Here is a 17,834-nt window from a genome sequence, read left to right on the forward strand (position 1 = left end):
GTCCACACAAATCTTATAGGAGTTCTATGGAGAAAATATTTGAGGTTTAGAAAAATTAACAAGTAGAGTGAAAATTTAGATCTGTGTAACTTATCACCATAATGAATACTGTAAGTATTAATTCACGTTAATATATGTATTAATATATATTAATACATAAATATTTTCTTTACTCTACTCGTACAAACCAGATTCCAAAAAAATTCGGACACTAAACAAATTGTGAATAAAAACTGAATGCATTGATGTGGAGGTGCCAACATCTAATATTTTATTCAGAATAGAACACATCACAGATCAAAAGTTTAAACTGAGAGAATGTATCATTTTAAGGGAAAAATATGTTGTTTCAAAATTTCATGGCATCAACAAATCCCAAAAAAGTTGGGACAAGGCCATTTTTTACCACTGTGTGGCATCCCCCCTTCTTCTTACAACACTCAACAGATGTCTGGGGACAGAGGAGACCAGTTTCTCAAGTTTAGAAATAGGAATGCTCTCCCATTCATGTCTAATACAGGGCTCTAACTGTTCAATCGTCTTGGGCCTTCTTTGTCGCACCTTCCTCTTTATGATGCGCCAAATGTTCTCTATAGGTGAAAGATCTGGACTGCAGGCTGGCCATTTCAGTACCCGGATCCTTCTCCTATGTAGCCATGATGTTGTGATTGCTGCAGAATGTGGTCTGGCATTATCTTGTTGAAAAATGCAGGGTCAACTCCATTCCATGCTTCAGGCTTCTGAATGGAGCGTTGATAACAACTTGGGTTATCCTTTTCCTCTCTGGTCCGGATGACATGGCGTCCCAGTGTTCCATAAAGAACTTCAAATCGTGACTCATCTGACCACAGAACAGTCTTCCATTTTGGCACACTCCATTTTAAAAGACCCCTGGCCCAGTGCAAACGTCTGAGCTTGTGGAGCTTGCTTAGAAATGGCTTCCTCTTAGAGTTTCCTCTCCACTGTAGAGTTTCAGCTGGCAACGGCAGATGGCACGGTGGATTGTGTTCACTGACAATGCTTTCTGGAAGTATTCCTGAGCTCATTCTGTTATTTCCTTGAGAGTGGCATTCCTGTTTGAGGTGCAGTGACATTTAAGGGCCCGGAGATCACGAGCATCCAGTAGAGTTTTACGGCCTTGACCCTTATGCACAGCAATTTTTCCAGATTCTCTGAATCTTTTGATGATGTTATGATGATGATGATATCTTAAAAGTCTTTGCTATTTTACGCTGGGTAACACCATTCTGGTATTGCTGCGCAACAATGGTGGAATTGGTGATCCTCTTACCATCTTGGCTTCAGAGAGACACTGACACTCTGAGAAGCTCTTTTTATACCCAATCATGTTGTCAGTTGACCTAATTAGTGTTAATTGGTCTTCCAGCTGTTCATTATATGCTCAATTTCCATTTTCCAGCCACTTATTGCTACTAGCTGTATTTGTTGACACTGTGAAATTTTGAATCAACACATTTTTCCTTTAAAATGTTACATTTACTCAGATTAAACTTTTGATCTGTCATCTATGTTCTACGACGAATAAAATATTGACATTTGCCATCTCCACATCATTGCATTCAGTTTTTATTCACAATTTGTTTAGTGTCCCAACTTTTTTGGAATCCGGTTTGTAGTACAGTTCTAGATAGTTCTTGCAAGAAGGATCTTTTGCTCTGACCTAAAGGCATCTAGAACGGAGCCTCTAGAACTAGACACTGAAAAAGCCTCTAAAATAAGTGGAATATAAATCATTATTTTCAAGGATTTTATTTTGAAATATGCAGCAGTTATGCTATGGCAAGCTTCGGTTATGAGATCAAGGAGAGACTCAAAGAAATAAACTGAGCTCAAATTGAGCTCACATTATGCCTCTCAATGTAAAAATGAAAATCAAAATAAAACATTTAAACAAATAATCAGCTAAACATAATCAAACACAAAAGTACAGTTGGCAAAATGTAACTCAGCACAGCAGTATAGGCACAATCATTGATTCAAAATGTCTCTGCACAGTGCATTAAAAAAATTCGAAAAGTGTTCCAAGATTGGCATAAAACAGTGTAGCATGAATAAGGGCCTAAACACAGTATTCCAGTATTCACTTGTTAAATGTTGTATTTAATTCATTCACAGTTTCACATAGCCTATCCATTTAGATTGTGGGATGCCAGAGCATCTGGAGGTTAAACAAACACTCAACCCTCCTCACAGCATGGCAATAGGCATCAACCCAGCATCCCAAAACCCTTGAGAGTCATGGCGGCAAGACCATCTGTAGCACCACCATGACTCCCATCATTCATTCATTCAGTCATTCTTTAATTTTCTGTGGGATGAAACAGTAGCACCTGCAGGAAACCCAGGCAGACACAAGAACACACCACACTCCTCACTGACAGTGAATTCAGGCAGTGTTCAAACCAACAACCCCAGGACCGTCATGTTGCCCATTTTACTGCATATATTTAAAATAATAAATGAAAGAATTTCACATGAAAAATCAAAGTTCTCAGAAGTTGCTCACTGAAATTAATTATTCCAAATTTGGCCGAACTCCAGAAACTTAGCCCAAGGCCACTTAAAAACTTTAAAACAATATTTAAGACTCAAACATTTGCCATTTTATTAAGTAAAAGTTATAATTTTGCAACTCCAAAAAAACAGCAAAAGTAATCAAAACTAAATATTTTATAATAAATTATTATTTGACAAAGAAACAAGGAAAGAAGCAAAGCCACAATTAGCATTTGTCTCAATAACACCTTGATCAGAAGACAACACAAGCATTCTTAATGCATTTCAAATCACACTTTAAATCCTTTGAGTTACAGAGATTCCAAAAATATTAGTAGTGCTTAAGTATGTACACTGAGTTCTTGTTAAAAATGGTGTCCATGGGGTCAAAGCTTCTGTAAGCCTCCCTGTGAACAATCTCCCGGTGGGTCTTTGTCTGTTTCTTTCTCCTTGTGTTTCTTTTTCTTGAAGAGTCTCTTGAGTTTGGATGTCTTCTTACTTTTTTCTCCACTGCCAGATTCTGGTGGTGAGGCATTTTCAGAGTGAGTGGACTTGCTTCCAGAGCACTCAATACCCAAGAAGCTTTGTAAGGTGGAGGAAACTGAGGGCATTGAGGAGGCATGACTGAGATCTCCAGGAGTGGGTGCATTCAGAGGGTAAGACTTCTCCAGTATGCCATCATATACTAGACGACTAAGAGGCTCTTGCGGTGGAGCTCGGATCATCAGGGCCGTAAGGTCAGGCTGGCTCAAAGCACTATTTCCAGAGTCTACAAATTCTTCCCTCGATATCTTGCACCTTCCAGATTCCATTGGCAAGTCAAAGATCTCTCTCTGGATTTTATCTTTGGTTTTGTCAGGAGGAGTGTCCAACCTCAAGTCCCAGTAAAGTCTTCGTCTGTCCACGGTAACATCAAGGTCTTCTCTAGAAAGTTTCCGCAAAGTGGTCTCTCCCCTTCTTTCTCGTAAAGACATCCCACATCTGTTCTCAATGGGCATTTCCATGTTCCCATGCATCTTGTTCCTAGTTATACTATCCATGGAAGCCCCTGTAAAGAGCATCCCCCTCTCGGAGTTCATAGACAGGTCAAGTTCATCTTGAAGTACTTTTCCAGAAATTTCTTCTTTGGGCAGCTCATTGTTGTCCAGAACTTCCTTCATTTGCACACTTGTTGAGACATCAAGCTCATCTCTTGAGAGTTTTCTGGCAGCACGTTCCAAAGACATGTCCTTTGACAGCATTCCGGTTTGAGTATCCTCACTAAGCAAAAGTTTTGAAATAAGGTCCATCTCCGCTTCAAGATCTAGGCCTGCATTTCCACATTGGATACTGCCACCAATTTCCTCTCCTGGCGTCATTCTAGAAAGACTGTCTCCAGATAGATTCTTCCTCTCCTTGAATAACAAACGCTTTTGGTTGACTACACTGATGTCCAATTCATCCTTGAGTCTCATTCCAGTATATGCTTCCAGTGAAGATTCTGTCTTGTCCCAGTTGAACTGTCTTAAAGAGAAATTAGGAGTATCAATTGGAAAACTTTTTTGTATCTTCCTGGAATCAAGTCCGTCTATATCCACAGGACTTGCCACAGTTTCCATAGCACTATCTGGGTCCTCTCTGGATGACTTTCTGACTGGGGTTTCAGCATTAAGATCATCCTGAAACACTTTTCTAGGGCTGGCCCACAGCGATTCCCCAAGTTCTTCACGAGAAAGCTTGCGTGAAGGACTTGCTTCTTGTTCCTCAAAAGAGACTTTCCTGGTGATGCTACTGGAGAAACGGTCTTTGCGGTATAGTCTTCTAGGTGGAGTTTCCAACTCAGGTCCTGTATAGATTCTGCCAATAGTGGATCCAATGGGCTCAGAGTCTGAAGGTGTCTCCAGGCATTCTCTATGAAAGGAACAGAGTGAAATACTGTTATAACCCATATTAAAAATATATGTCCAGTGAAATCAGTGGCACATGCTGTACGTCAGTGTTTTAACAAGCACAAAAAAGTCTGGATGATGATCCCAAAAGAGCTTATTCTGTGATTTCAGGCATTTGACAGAATCTAAAAATATGAACTTAATTTTACACAGAAATATTCATGTCTGACTGCCATTACTCTTGATAAGTCTGGTGGGATTTATCAATTGCAAACCCTGAAAATACTATAGATGCAAAAGGGTGAAAATAACATAGCAAAAGCTATTAAAATCCAAAATATATATCCAGTGAAATAGCAAGTGTGAGGAGAGTCTTGACTTTTGGAATAACATCATGTTTACTTACTACTTAAAATCCACAGTTGAAATATATTTATATATAAGAAATACAAAAAATAGAAGGTTTTTAAAACAATAATAAATAATACCACAAATAATATTAATTAACTGTTTCATAAGTGTGGGAAAAATGATGCGTTCCCCCTCCTCTTCTCCATATCGAGGAATAGGAGCCCGGATGGGGATCAGCAGGTCCGGATCAGGGGACAAAATCATAGGTTGTTGGACGATGTGGCTGGTCCTTCGTGATCGGACCAGTGCTCGAGGGGACAGCTTTATCGGTGTAACAGTAACTACAAACAAAACAGATTCAAGAATCATAAATGCACATAAATCCAGTGTATGTAAATTTTGCAAAAAATTTAAGTTTTTTTGTAAAACACCCAATCATTTTTAATCCCTTATACTTCATCATTATTTGCTCATTCACAGCTTAGTATTTATTTACTATAAGATATGTACCAGGGATCTGGGGCATGACGGTGGGCAGGCTCTCCTCCATGTCATCCACTCCAGCAGGGATCTGGTAAGAAGACATGGCAGCTCTGGGGAGGAGCATCCAGTTGGGATCGGGGTAAAGAGTCGCAGTGAGACTTGCCAGGCCGCCGTTCTTCATCACAGGAAAACCACACAGCCACTCGATCTGCTGCCAGCGGTGTAAACGTTCCTGTAAACACGCGGTCACCTCCGCCAGAGCATTTCTAATACAAATAGTATCAATAATATCAGGGATAGGGAAGATTTGAGCAGTTTTCATTTCTTTACTTGCCAAAGGCACCTTTAAATGGCAGGTAATGTTTACATTACTTAAAACGTCACTACTTGCATCTTGCCCCTCTTCTCTTATCCACCACTCTTAAAAGATTCTCAAGTCTCAAATAACACATTACCCTATGAAAGCTATCAGGTCACCATATGAATGATGTTGTGTTACTGTTGTAAGATCTTAGCTATACTGTTCACTGAAGAATTGTTAGTCATATTTAACTTACATTTAAACTACAGTCAAATAAATATTTTTTTGTTTTCCTAAATCCTAAATCTTAACCATAGCACAACACTTAAACCTAACTCTCACCTTCCTAAATATCCTTATATCCATCATTGTACATTTGTTGAGTTTCACCACAGTCTGTTGAAAGTTCATCTATAGCGTACCATCCAAATAAAGCAAGAGCTGTATTTCATAACAGCGTCAGTAGTGCTCCTACACTTTCAAGCCTCCAAAAATAACTGCACCTTCTAGGATATCAGTGTTGCCCTAATATTAGGGTGACATTAGCTTCCGAGGGTTCTTCTCTTCACCTCCAGGGGACAGTATTTCCTCAATATTTGATATTGCTTGTGTCCACTTCGTTAGAGTCTAATTTGATGACTGTCCTGTTAAAGAGCTTTCTGTACTTTATCACATGAAAAAAAGTCAATGAAAACGAGGAAAAGGCACAGATTTCCAAAAACTGTTTTAGCCAAAATGTTTTGTGTTCTCTCAAACACCTTGTTAGACAATGAACTTGTGTCAGAGACAATAACTACTGATGTTTATGCCAAGAAAAATTCTTGTTAGTGCATATTTTCAGTTCTGAGCTTTTCCTTTAGTCTACCCTCTATCATTTAGACACTTCTAGTGGCTTGCTTAGGTTCCTATTCTCACTGAAATTGTTCGTTTATCAGTTGGTTGATTAACATAGTGGATAACATCAGCACCCTCCACAGGGCAAACTAAAACCCGCTCTCACACCTATTCGTGATATAGTCACATATTTAGGGGAATGAAATTCGTGACATAGTCGCATATTTTTGACATTTTATGCGACAATATCACAATCGTAAGTGTATGGGTAATTATCATACAAACACTATGCGACAGTAACATGAAAACTCTTCCTCATTACAGGCGTCATTACTCATATAACATAGAAAAAGGCATAATGCGAATTACATGACATAGGTTGTTATTCCAACAAAGACAAAGTATTTTATTATACTATTTCTCCTAAGCAATGCTTATTATTGGTGTCCTACTTTAATTCTAACAAGAACATTTCTTTCACTTAATGTTATTTTGACTAATTTTCAAAAGGTTAATCCTGAAAAGAACATTTCTCTAGTCATTATTTGCTTCGATATTTTAGCAAATAATAAATTAGTAAGGTTTTATTTTCCGTAAATAAAAATAAGACAGTGGTATTAAAGGATGGTAATGACGCCTTAATGAGGAGGAGTTTTCATGTTACTGTCGCAGAACACGGGGCTCGGATATGAGTGTTTGTATGGTAATTACACATACACTTATAATTATGATATTGTCGCGTAAAATGTCGAAAATATGTGACTTTGTCACGAATTGCAGTCCCCTATATATGTGACTATATCACGAATAGGTGTGAGACTTGGTTACAAACTAATTCACGGATACTAGAATTTTAGGTCTCCTTTTGAATCTTATCCCCGACTCCATCTAGATTTTGTAATAATTAACAAAACTCCACAGATTAATTTTATACATACAAACACAAACTGACACATTCTCTAGTTCTTACTTGGCCTCAAGGATCTTGTGATCCACTTGATCCAAAGAGGAACTGTGTACCACATGAAGTGTCCCCAGTATTGAGCTCCTCTTCTTCTTAATCTTCTCAGCCTTGAGGAGCAAGTAAACAAAAATACAACCAGGTAAGTTTAATTATATGCAGAACTAATTTGGCATATAATTGTAGCAAGATATATGCCATGTGAGGCGAGCATTAGCATGCTAATAAGATAAAATAAGATGAAATAACACTTTATTGATCCCAAAGAAAATTGTAGTGTCACAGTACTGTACATAGTGCACAAGAGAAAACATACAGAAAGAAAAAATAATTATTGCAGGAATATAGTAGTGGGTTACAGGGCTAATAAAGTGTTGTACAACAGTGCTATGAATCTTAATATGTTAAAATTGAGTAGGGTCTATATACATTTGAGTATATGACACAAGAGATGCCTTAGCATAAGTGATAATATATATTACAACACAAGTGAAAAATGTCTATATACATAAATGAAAATGTACATGTCAAAAGTAGCATAATTATTATGATGACTGCATCATGATAGTATAACTGACAGTATGGACTTAACATGTACGCTGTAGTTCAGCAAGTATGGATTCAGCATTAATTTGTTATATTTTAACTTTATTATTTTAAATAAAGTCTCCAACGAATCTCACACAATGCCACCAATTGATGCTTCCTCTAAGACATGTGAAGCCAACTACTGGTTCTGTGCTCTCCTTTGAGAGCTGAATACATTTGGAGGAGAACACTAATTGCACTTTTTCACTGAATGGTAGCTTCACGACTTTCTGTTTGGTGCCTGGTGCCTGGTTGGTTTTCCACTACCACATCTCCCCATGAACTGTATCCGGTGTTCTAACAGGAACAGTGGACTTTAGAAACCACAATAACAGCAGTGGTAAGGTTAAGCTTTGTTTACTCATCATGTATTCACGTGTTGTCTTTTAGGACTGAACACAGCTGTGTCATCAGTACAGACAGATCAGTAGAGGTTTTTCCCTTACTTGTTGCAGCATCCAACTCTCCCTCTTCGAACGACCATGGCATAATTTTTACAAGCTGCAGCTGTGTGTCAAATAAAAACAATGTGATCTCTGCACTCTGTGAATGTGAAATGAAAAAAGCACTCTGCCTGGAGATAGGAGATTTTATAGATTGCAAGTTTGTACTGGACTTCTGCATTACGTAAAACAGAGTGTCGACTCTCTCTGGAAAATCAGTGTTCTGCAAGGTTTACACATCATGGTTTTGTCCCTACTCAGCTTGCTCAGAACTGTGAGAGCAGGGATTAAAAAAAGAACCCGGATCCAGGGACCAGGACCAGAGCCGAGTAGTGTAGGGACCCTAGAGTGGTAGTGCCATAAATGTCCAGATGTTTTAATGCTTTCTTATGATTAGAAAATGTTCATATTTAAAGAAAAAGACACTTCCACAATTCCATATATCTGTGTTGGAGTGATTGAAAACACTGGGCATTGGGCATTGGCAGCTTGTCAGTTTAACTTAGAAAGTCCCACGCTAGTGCCCGGAGAACATAATTCTGACAGAGTAAATGCTAATAGTCAGTGGGTAAATACCTCATCTTTGGCGGTGGACAGCTGCTGTTCAGCGCTCTGTTTTTTAACGTTGTAATACTGCACCTCAACCTCATGTGTGAACTGGAGCCACAGCTGCAGAGACTCTGGAACCGACCAGCTCACCTGCATGTCCATCTCTGCTTTCTTTAGAGCCCCACGGACCTGTAATGAAGCAATACACACTCACAATACACTTCACTCACTCTGTCTTAATATAACACACACACCTTACACACAGTGCATTACCTAGACTTCAGTGACACTGTTTAACTCTTTGTACACAAATCAGCCAACTATTAAAGCCTCCTCCTCCTCTACATTCACTGGCCCCTCTCTTAGCTCCACTGTCCATAAAAAAGCACCTTGTACTTCTACAATTACAGACTGCAGTCCAACACAAACTGTGCAGCAGCCAATGAGCTACTGTCTCTGACTTTAAATCTACAAGATGAACCATCAAAGTAGGAGTGTCTAACAGACTGTGTCTGATCCACTGGTAACTGCACAAATCCTGCCCAGTGCTGACCTGTTCGAGCTCCTCCTCTGCGTAGCGGAGTCGACTCAGCTCACTGACGGCTCCCTGACGAAGCTCTTGGAGACGGCTGGCCTCCTCCTGAGCTCCCTGAATCTCATCTCTCATCTTCTCTTCCAGGAACTGCTTTTCCACTGCAACTGTTCTCTTCTCCTCTTGAGCTTGCTCCAGTCTCAACAACACACAAAATTGTCAGTAAAATTATAGTCCTCATAAGATATTATGACCGTTATTCTAGAGAGAAAAAAAAGCTTTGTTTGGACATTGAGATGTCTGGTTCCATTCACCACCTCTGGAAAGGAATCTCTGGAAAGAGTTATTCCATCAAACATTTCAAACCAAAAGTCACTTAATTTATTAGGTAATATATATAAAAGGGAGAAGTGGGAGATTCCTTACTGTTCCTGAAGGTCTCTCAGACTCTGTTCCGCTATCTGAAGACTTTCCAGGTCCTTCATCATTTTGGCAATGTGAATTTTCGATGCTTTGTTTTGAGCCTGAGCAAAGAGGCAGCCCCCCACCCCCATCACCACGGAAATGATTAGCAGCAGGTCCTTCACCCAGTTGTGGGGTGGCCCTGGAGAATAAACACAAAATACGCAAAGTAACAAAATTTGCTCTGTGTCCTGACAATGTATAAGAGTTAGATCTAGAGTCCTATAGATTATAATTGTCTTCTCTCGCTTTGGGTGCGGCCTACCCTCTCCTCAAATACTCAGCACAATTAATTAACTAAATTTATTTATTCATTATTAGTTTTTTTTATGTATTAATATAAATTTGTTAATTGTTTATTAATATTGATTAAATATTAATTAATTTAATTAATTAGCTTGCTTTAATTATTAGCTATTACTACCGTGACCCTGAAATGGACAAGCATATAAGATGATGAATGAAAATATGAATATTAGCCATTACTAATTTTTTAGTTTCAAAAAAATGAATTTTTTAAGGTTCAAAACACAGTGTTAAAATATTTTTTATACTCATCTGTTGTATAATTTTTTTTGTTCTTTTCTGAGGGCAATGTGTGAGGATTTAATTCTGTACTTAGCACCATGCTGTTCTACAGTGTATAGGGTTTCCGTTATTTGTTATCTATATTAGCCTCATAGCTCCAGTTATGAATGTTTAAGTATCCTACATCAGGATACAGAAATGTAATATGGTTAAATGAAGTCAATTTGAAAATATTTCATGAATATTTAATTGAACTGATGATAAAATAAAGTAGATACAACTGAGAAAACTAAAAGTTTTAGTACACACTTATTCAGTAAAGCATTATGTTTTATTTTGATTCAGCAGGGGCTGGAAGAGGTGCTAAAATATAACAGCTATATTTACCAATCACATTAAAACAGTCAAAGCTCTTAGCATCCAAACCTGCTAATCTTAGCATTAGGCATGTCACTGACGGTTGATTTTATACCAAGACAAAATCAACAATGCTACTGACACCCGGAAGCTGTTTTCAACCTTCACGTCTCTACTGAACCCTCCACCTCCACCCCCTGCAACCAACCTCACTGCTGACGCATTTGCTGACTTCTTCACCAGCAAAGTTGCTGCAATCAGCCGATTTTCCGACCCTTCTACACAGCCTCCAGCTCTCCCTTCGAATCCTCCTAAACCTACTGCTTCCTTCCCTTCTTTCACTCCTCTCACAGAAGACGAGGTATCAAATCTTCTTAGAGGCGGCCGTCCTACATCCTGTCCACTGGATCCCATTCCTACCACCCTACTGCAAACCATAGCTCCGTCCATTGTGTCCGCAGCCACTCATGTAATCAATTCTTCACTAACCTCCGGAACATTTCCAAACACCTTTAAGCAAGCTCAAGTAAGACCTGTACTCAAAAAACCTTCTCTTGCTCCTTCTATAGTAGAGAACTTCCGACCAGTCTCTCTCCTCCCCTTCCTGTCTAAAATCATTAAAAGAGCTGTCTTTAAGCAGGCAACAAAATTCCTCTCCCAACATAACCTTCTTGACTCGAACCAATCCGGCTTCAAGAGAGGCCACTCGATGGAAACTGCACTCTTAAAGATGCCAAAGCGACAGGTCAGTCCTCAGTTCTCACTCTGCTTGACCTATCAGCAGCATTTGATACAGTCAACCACAACATCTTACTAAACAAACTTACTGACATGGGCTTCAGGAACAATCCACTCTCCTGGTTTGAGTCTTATCTCACTGGACGATCCTTCAATGTGTCATGGCTTGGACAAACATCAGCGCGACACCACCTCACCACAGGTGTGCCCCAAGGCTCAGTGCTGGGTCCCCTCCTCTTTGCCTTGTACACCACCTCTCTAGGCCCAATCATACATTCACACGGCTTCTCCTATCACTGCTATGCAGATGACACACAGCTCTATTTATCCTTTCCTCGAGGTGACACTTCAGTGGCAACTCGAATCTCTGACTGTCTCTCTGACATATCTACATGGATGAAGGAACATCACCTCCAATTGAATTTATCCAAAACTGAACTACTGGTCCTACCAGCCAAGCAAGCTATTCTCCACAACATCAGTATCAAGCTAGAGTCCCTATCAGTGGCTCCCACCAAGGTTGTAAGAAACCTGGTTGTCATGGTTGATGATCAGCTGACCTTCGCAGATCACGTTACCGCTGTAGCTCAATCGTGCCGCTTCTCCCTATTCAACATAAGGAAGATTAGGCCATACCTAACTCAACATGCAACACAGCTCCTTGTTCAGATATGAGTAATCTCCCGTCTAGACTATTGCAACGCCTTCCTGACAGGACTTCCGGCCTGTGCTGTGAGACCGCTACAGATGATCCAGAATGCTGCAGCATGCCTGGTTTTCAACCAGCCTAAAAGAGCACATGTCACGCCCCTATTAGTTGAGCTGCATTGGCTACCCTTAGCTGCTCGCATCAAATTTAAATCACTAATGATGGCCTTCAGAGTATTCACTGGTTATGCTCCCATCTACCTCAATAGACTCTTAAAACCATACGTTAGCGCCCGCCCTCTCCGTTCCTCAAAGGAGCGCCAACTAACACGACCAACCCCCCGTACAGGTCAGTCGAGGCTATTCTCATCTCTGGTACCATGCTGGTGGAACGAGCTTCCAAGCACTATCAGAGCAACAGAAACCCTCTCCGCATTCAAGAAATCTTGAAAACCCAGCTCCCAGCTTCCGAGAGTATCTTTTGCACTGAAAGTCTTTCTTTAATGCACTTATTACTTCCTGGCATATTGCACTCAATGTAAGGTATTTTGTATAAATTGTGCTGTAGTTTGAATGTTAGATCCTCTTTTGTAAGTCACTTTGGATAAAAGCGTCTGCCAAATGCATAAATGTAAAATGTACCAAAAACCCATGCTCAAGGAGAGCCTAGAGAGAGAACCTTGTGCTGTAGTTTTACATGAATAACTTCTGACTCTTAATTAATAAGAGCAAGAGAAAAAACGGTTTATTTTTAATCCACATAGATTGTATTATATTTCATACGAAGATGTTTGTTTATTATGATTTCACTTTTTTAAAAAATACAAACAAAAATGTTGTCATATTTTGTCATAACTAAATGAAAATATATAACAAAAACATTTTAATCATTATTATCAATTTAATCATTCTTTATTTAAAAATATTATGTTATAAAATTATATATAATAATTATCTTTTAAAATATATTCATTTATTGTCTGTAACCACCTAACTATTTCAGGGTCACAGTGGGTCCAGAGCCTACCCAGAATCATTGAGCACAAGGCAAGGAACACACCCTGGAGGGGGCATCAGTCCTTCAAAGGGCAACACACACAAACATTCACACCTACAGACACTTTTGAGTTGCCAATCCAACTACCCAATGTGTTTTTGGACTGTGGGAGGAAACCAGAGCACCCAGAGGAAACCCACGCGGACACGGGGAGAACACACCAACTCCTCACAAACAGTCACCCAGAGTGGGACTTGAACCCACAACCTCCAGGTCCCTGGAGCTGTGTGACTGCTTGAAATGATTACATTTCATAAAAATTAATATTATTAGTAATATTATTTAGTTAGTAATGCAGCTTAATTAACTTAATGACCTCTAGCAGTCACAGATTTGATGTTTTAAGCTCCTAAATCTCACAAATCAAATCTCTCTTGATGGAGCTAGTTGTATACGTACGTGTGGGAGGTCCAAATAGAACCACGTCCAGGGCCTTGAGCTTCAGTTTGTGTTTGTGCTGCTGGTCCTGGATCTTCAGGAAGTTACTCATAAATGACGGCTCATTGGACGCTATCCTGGAAAACACAGAATCAGATTTGATGTGTGTGGCGGTTCCTGGCCAATCCGATCTCACCAGTGCATGATTGGTCGAGCTCACCTGGGGAGCGTGTTCCCATTGATGCGAAGTTCTTTGAAATTCTTCTCATACTGAGGCAACTCCACAAACTCATGCAGCCAATGCAACACGTCCTCCTGTGTCCAGTTATGAACTGAGACAGAGAAGAGAGAACAACCAGTCGTGAAAGACTTGCATAATATAATATAATATAATAAAAGACTACATTTTCTGCTTTTTAAAAATCTAACAGGTAATAAAGTAGGAATATATAGAATAAGGAATAATAAATAAATAAAATTATTTCATCTACAAAGAGGGTGATTCTAATAATGGCCAGCTTTGAGCGTTGGTGTACCAAACTAGAATTAATTTATCATGTTTACTTATATATATTTCATTTAAGAGATAAATTTGACATCACAACTATGATGATTTAAAAACAAATATGGAAATGAAGTAACAATACAGACTCATCCGCACAAAAAAATTTCTTAAAAATACCAACTTTAGAGGAGAGGAATAAACCTAAACTTTTTGATTAAATATAACAGATATTAGGGCTTGACAACATGGCCAAATTTTATATCACAATATATTTTTTAATTTCGGTCAATACAATATATCTCAAATATCGATATGTAAAATATGAAAGCCAGAGAAAAACTGACAATAGCAAACGAGAAACATGATATTACCATAAACATAAACCTCTTGGCTTTTACAATATTAATATTTTTAAATTAACGTTAAAATTGAGTGTACTGAGGTCAGTGACCTGCAATGACCATCAATCTGTGACAGATGCTATAAATAATGTTTACTGAAATTATGGAAATGTTTTTCAAAATCATATCATATCATCATGAGAAACGTTCATTTCTTCTCCGATGTTAGAAATTTTAATGTACCTTCTGAGGACTTCCAGCCCCTCCATAGCTCCTCCACGGTGATGTGCTGATCTTCTTGGTGAAGTTTGCTGTGTTTATTGGTCTGTTGCTGCTGCTGCATGTCCTCGATAATGAACTGCAGAAATCACACACACACACACACACACACACACATCAGTGTAACACAAAATGAACAAACTTGCCAAAACCATCCAAATAAGTGTGAATTACGATTCTCCCTCTTCTCCAAAGCGGAACACAGATCTAGGACTAAATGAGATGTCTGTGTCCTGCTTTTGGTAAAAACCCCACAAGCCTAACAGCATTCTCCCCCTGTCTAAAAAGTCCTGTTCAGAATGGCCATTTTCAGTGCCTATTCCTTTAAATGATAATGAGCCACTTGCTGTTCACCCCAAAATGAAGGCACAGCAGTGAGGAGCGAGGAGCAGAAGCTCAGTTTTTTAGCCGTTTTCACTCAGTTATTTCTTCTATGTTCTTATATTCTGTTTTTACTCAGTGCTCTTATTTCTCAGCGCTCGTTGTGTCTGTTTTGCTCTGTTTAGCCTCATCTTTGCGCACCCACATAAACGTAGCACTTTGATTAGGCAGACACAAACAAAGGATTGGGGCAATTCTAAAGTTTGTAAACGACTCGTTTTATCCCATGTTTTCTGACAGAAAACTGACTGGGTGGTCTTGCTTCACAGCGTGCGAGATGGTGGGCTCCAGATCCCCACACTAATCCAAAGAGGACAGACTCCGTTCACCGTGATGCCTAATTATGAGTATCATAAAACAGACCAAAAAAAGAACGTGGAACATTTTTCACAATTCTTGCCGTATTTATTTTTGGATTAAAATACCAATGTAACATATAAAATGTTATAACATATAACATATAACGTATAACATCATAACCCCCATTTTGTAACATGTATTTCAACATTTCTTTTTAAAGGATCATTTAAAAGGTTCAGGCTGGGCAGTATGTAACACAGTATATGTTAACAGATTGGAACATTCATTCATTATCTGTTGTAACTTATCCAGTTCAGGGTTGCGGTGGGTCCAGAGCCTACCTGGAATCATTGGGCGCAAGGCAGGAATACACCCTGGAGGGGGCGCCAGTCCTTCACAGGGCAACACACACACTCACACCTATGGACACTTTTGAGTCACCAATCCACCTAACAACATGTGGTTTTGGACTGTGGGAGGAAACTGGAGCACCCAGAGGAAACCCACACGGACACAGGGAGAACACACCAAACTCCTCACAGACAGTCACCCGGAGCGGGACTCGAACCCCCAACCTCCATGTCCCTGGAGCTGTGTGACTGTGACACTACCTGCTGTGCCACCATGCCACAGAGTGGAACATGCCTTTTAGAAATAAAAATAATAATAATAATAATTTCTATGGTCAGTACTCACCAAGCGCACAGTCATTCTATAAATGAGGTCACACATACACACATGTACATGTATTGTCATGTAACTGCATTCAGGATTTTCAGTAATTGTCACTTAGGGACGTTGTGATTTAAAGTGAAGGATAGAGCAGTGTACTGAACTTTCCATACTTTATAAAGGGTTTGTGACAAATAAGTCACCATGGGCTTTTATGGGCTACTGATCACAGGTGCGGACCATGAGATTTTTCATATTTTCCTTTAAAGGGGATGTTCTTGATTTCTTAAGTTCTCTGCTAGCACAGTGCCAAAACGTGTCCCTAAGTTTCTCTAAAAATGTGTGTTAACAAAATAAATAGTAAGTTTACTATTAGTATATTTAACTTTGAGAGCGAGTCAGAAAATAAGATTTAGAGTCTGACAGACTGTGTTTACGTGTGTGTGTGATAGCTCATCTTGGAATGTGTGCTCTTCTGTAACGGGACCCTCAGGCATCTCCTTCTTCTCAGACCCCTCTCTGTCGTCATAGCGACTAGTGGAAGAAACACAATCCTATCCAGATACACAGCGTCCATTTTCTAAAACCAAACAGCTATATCCTCCAAACCCTCAGGCTTCCATGAGTCACAACTCCAGAAAGTACAGGTGCTGGTCATAAAATAAGAATATCATTAAATAGTATATGTACCTGTATATGAGAACACAGCTCCACTGCTCCACAGCCTAATGCTGGGGGTTTTATTCCCAACTAGTGAACACTTGCTATTGGAAATGGTGGTTCATAATATAAAAAACTCTGTCCCTCTCTCTCATTTACCTCTACACTCTCCTCCACCTCAATCCCTCCATCCTGGTCATCATCCATTTCCTGGTGTATGTGTCGCAGAGCTTCCAAACTGAAGTGGTCAGCTTCGGTCACACAGGGGGGAGACACCTGCAGGCAGGTGTCTGTGGTCAAATGTCACACACAGGGGTCATGTAAACAACACCATAGAAAAATTGTACAAAAACTATTTATATACATACACTTCTGTTATATATTCATAAAATCATTTGCTGTTTCTGAACACCCTTTGCAAAAAAGTTTCTATACAGTACTGAACTGGGAAGTTTGCGTCTTCCGACAAGTGTGTTGAGCTTCTGAATCCAAACTTATTATTCAACTATGTTCAGCTAATTTAACAATAAGTAATAGGTGTTGTCCTCCAAGTGTTTTGAGCCCCAGTGATAATGTTAAACGGACAAGAATGTCTCCATTAAAAACTACTACTGCAATTTCAAAAGAACCATTTACTGGAATAGAAATCTCTTTGACCTGTAGAAACATTTTTGCTAAGGACATGTGCTGTTTAGATTTATTCATGCTAGTTTGAGAAACTTCTTGCCTAGTGTAGCTTGACTGGGTTCCTTTTTAATCACAGCGTACTCATCGGTGGAGAAATCACACCTCACCGGTCCAAATAGGCCCAGGACCACCACCACACAGAACAGCAGCATTATGGCACTGTCTTGAGTACAAGAAAATGCACATTAGAAGATCTGTAGATACGTAACATTGTGCATAATTCTGACCACTTAATATTTTTGCCATTTTTTCAGCAAAAATAATCATTTTTCAGTAAACATTCTTCTGGAGAAAATAACTTGGCAGTTAATAAATGACTAAAATGGTATTTTTAAGCATGGAAATATAAAACTTCATATCGCTCACTGAAGTGTAATATGCTTAAAAAAAAGTTCCCTCGGAACAGAACAAGTA

At 39.3% G+C, this 17,834-nt stretch overlaps 1 protein-coding gene across 1 annotated transcript; it reads right to left on the reverse strand.

Annotated features, from left to right (window-relative positions):
- Nucleotides 1–1,840: 1,840 nt before the first annotated feature.
- On the reverse strand, nt 1,841–17,572 carry stim2a (tromal interaction molecule 2a). Its single transcript, XM_066660282.1, has 12 exons — nt 17,461–17,572; nt 16,893–17,023; nt 14,685–14,799; nt 13,816–13,927; nt 13,617–13,732; nt 9,854–10,031; nt 9,449–9,626; nt 8,923–9,084; nt 7,325–7,425; nt 5,247–5,485; nt 4,894–5,077; nt 1,841–4,407 (listed from the first exon to the last, which is right to left on the reverse strand). Exons 1-12 carry the CDS (start codon nt 17,570–17,572, stop codon nt 2,904–2,906), a joined length of 3,132 nt encoding a protein of 1,043 aa, XP_066516379.1. The 3' UTR covers nt 1,841–2,903.
- Nucleotides 17,573–17,834: the final 262 nt, after the last annotated feature.

Source organism: Hoplias malabaricus, chromosome 2 (assembly GCF_029633855.1).
Source record: "Hoplias malabaricus isolate fHopMal1 chromosome 2, fHopMal1.hap1, whole genome shotgun sequence".
NCBI lineage: Eukaryota > Metazoa > Chordata > Actinopteri > Characiformes > Erythrinidae > Hoplias > Hoplias malabaricus.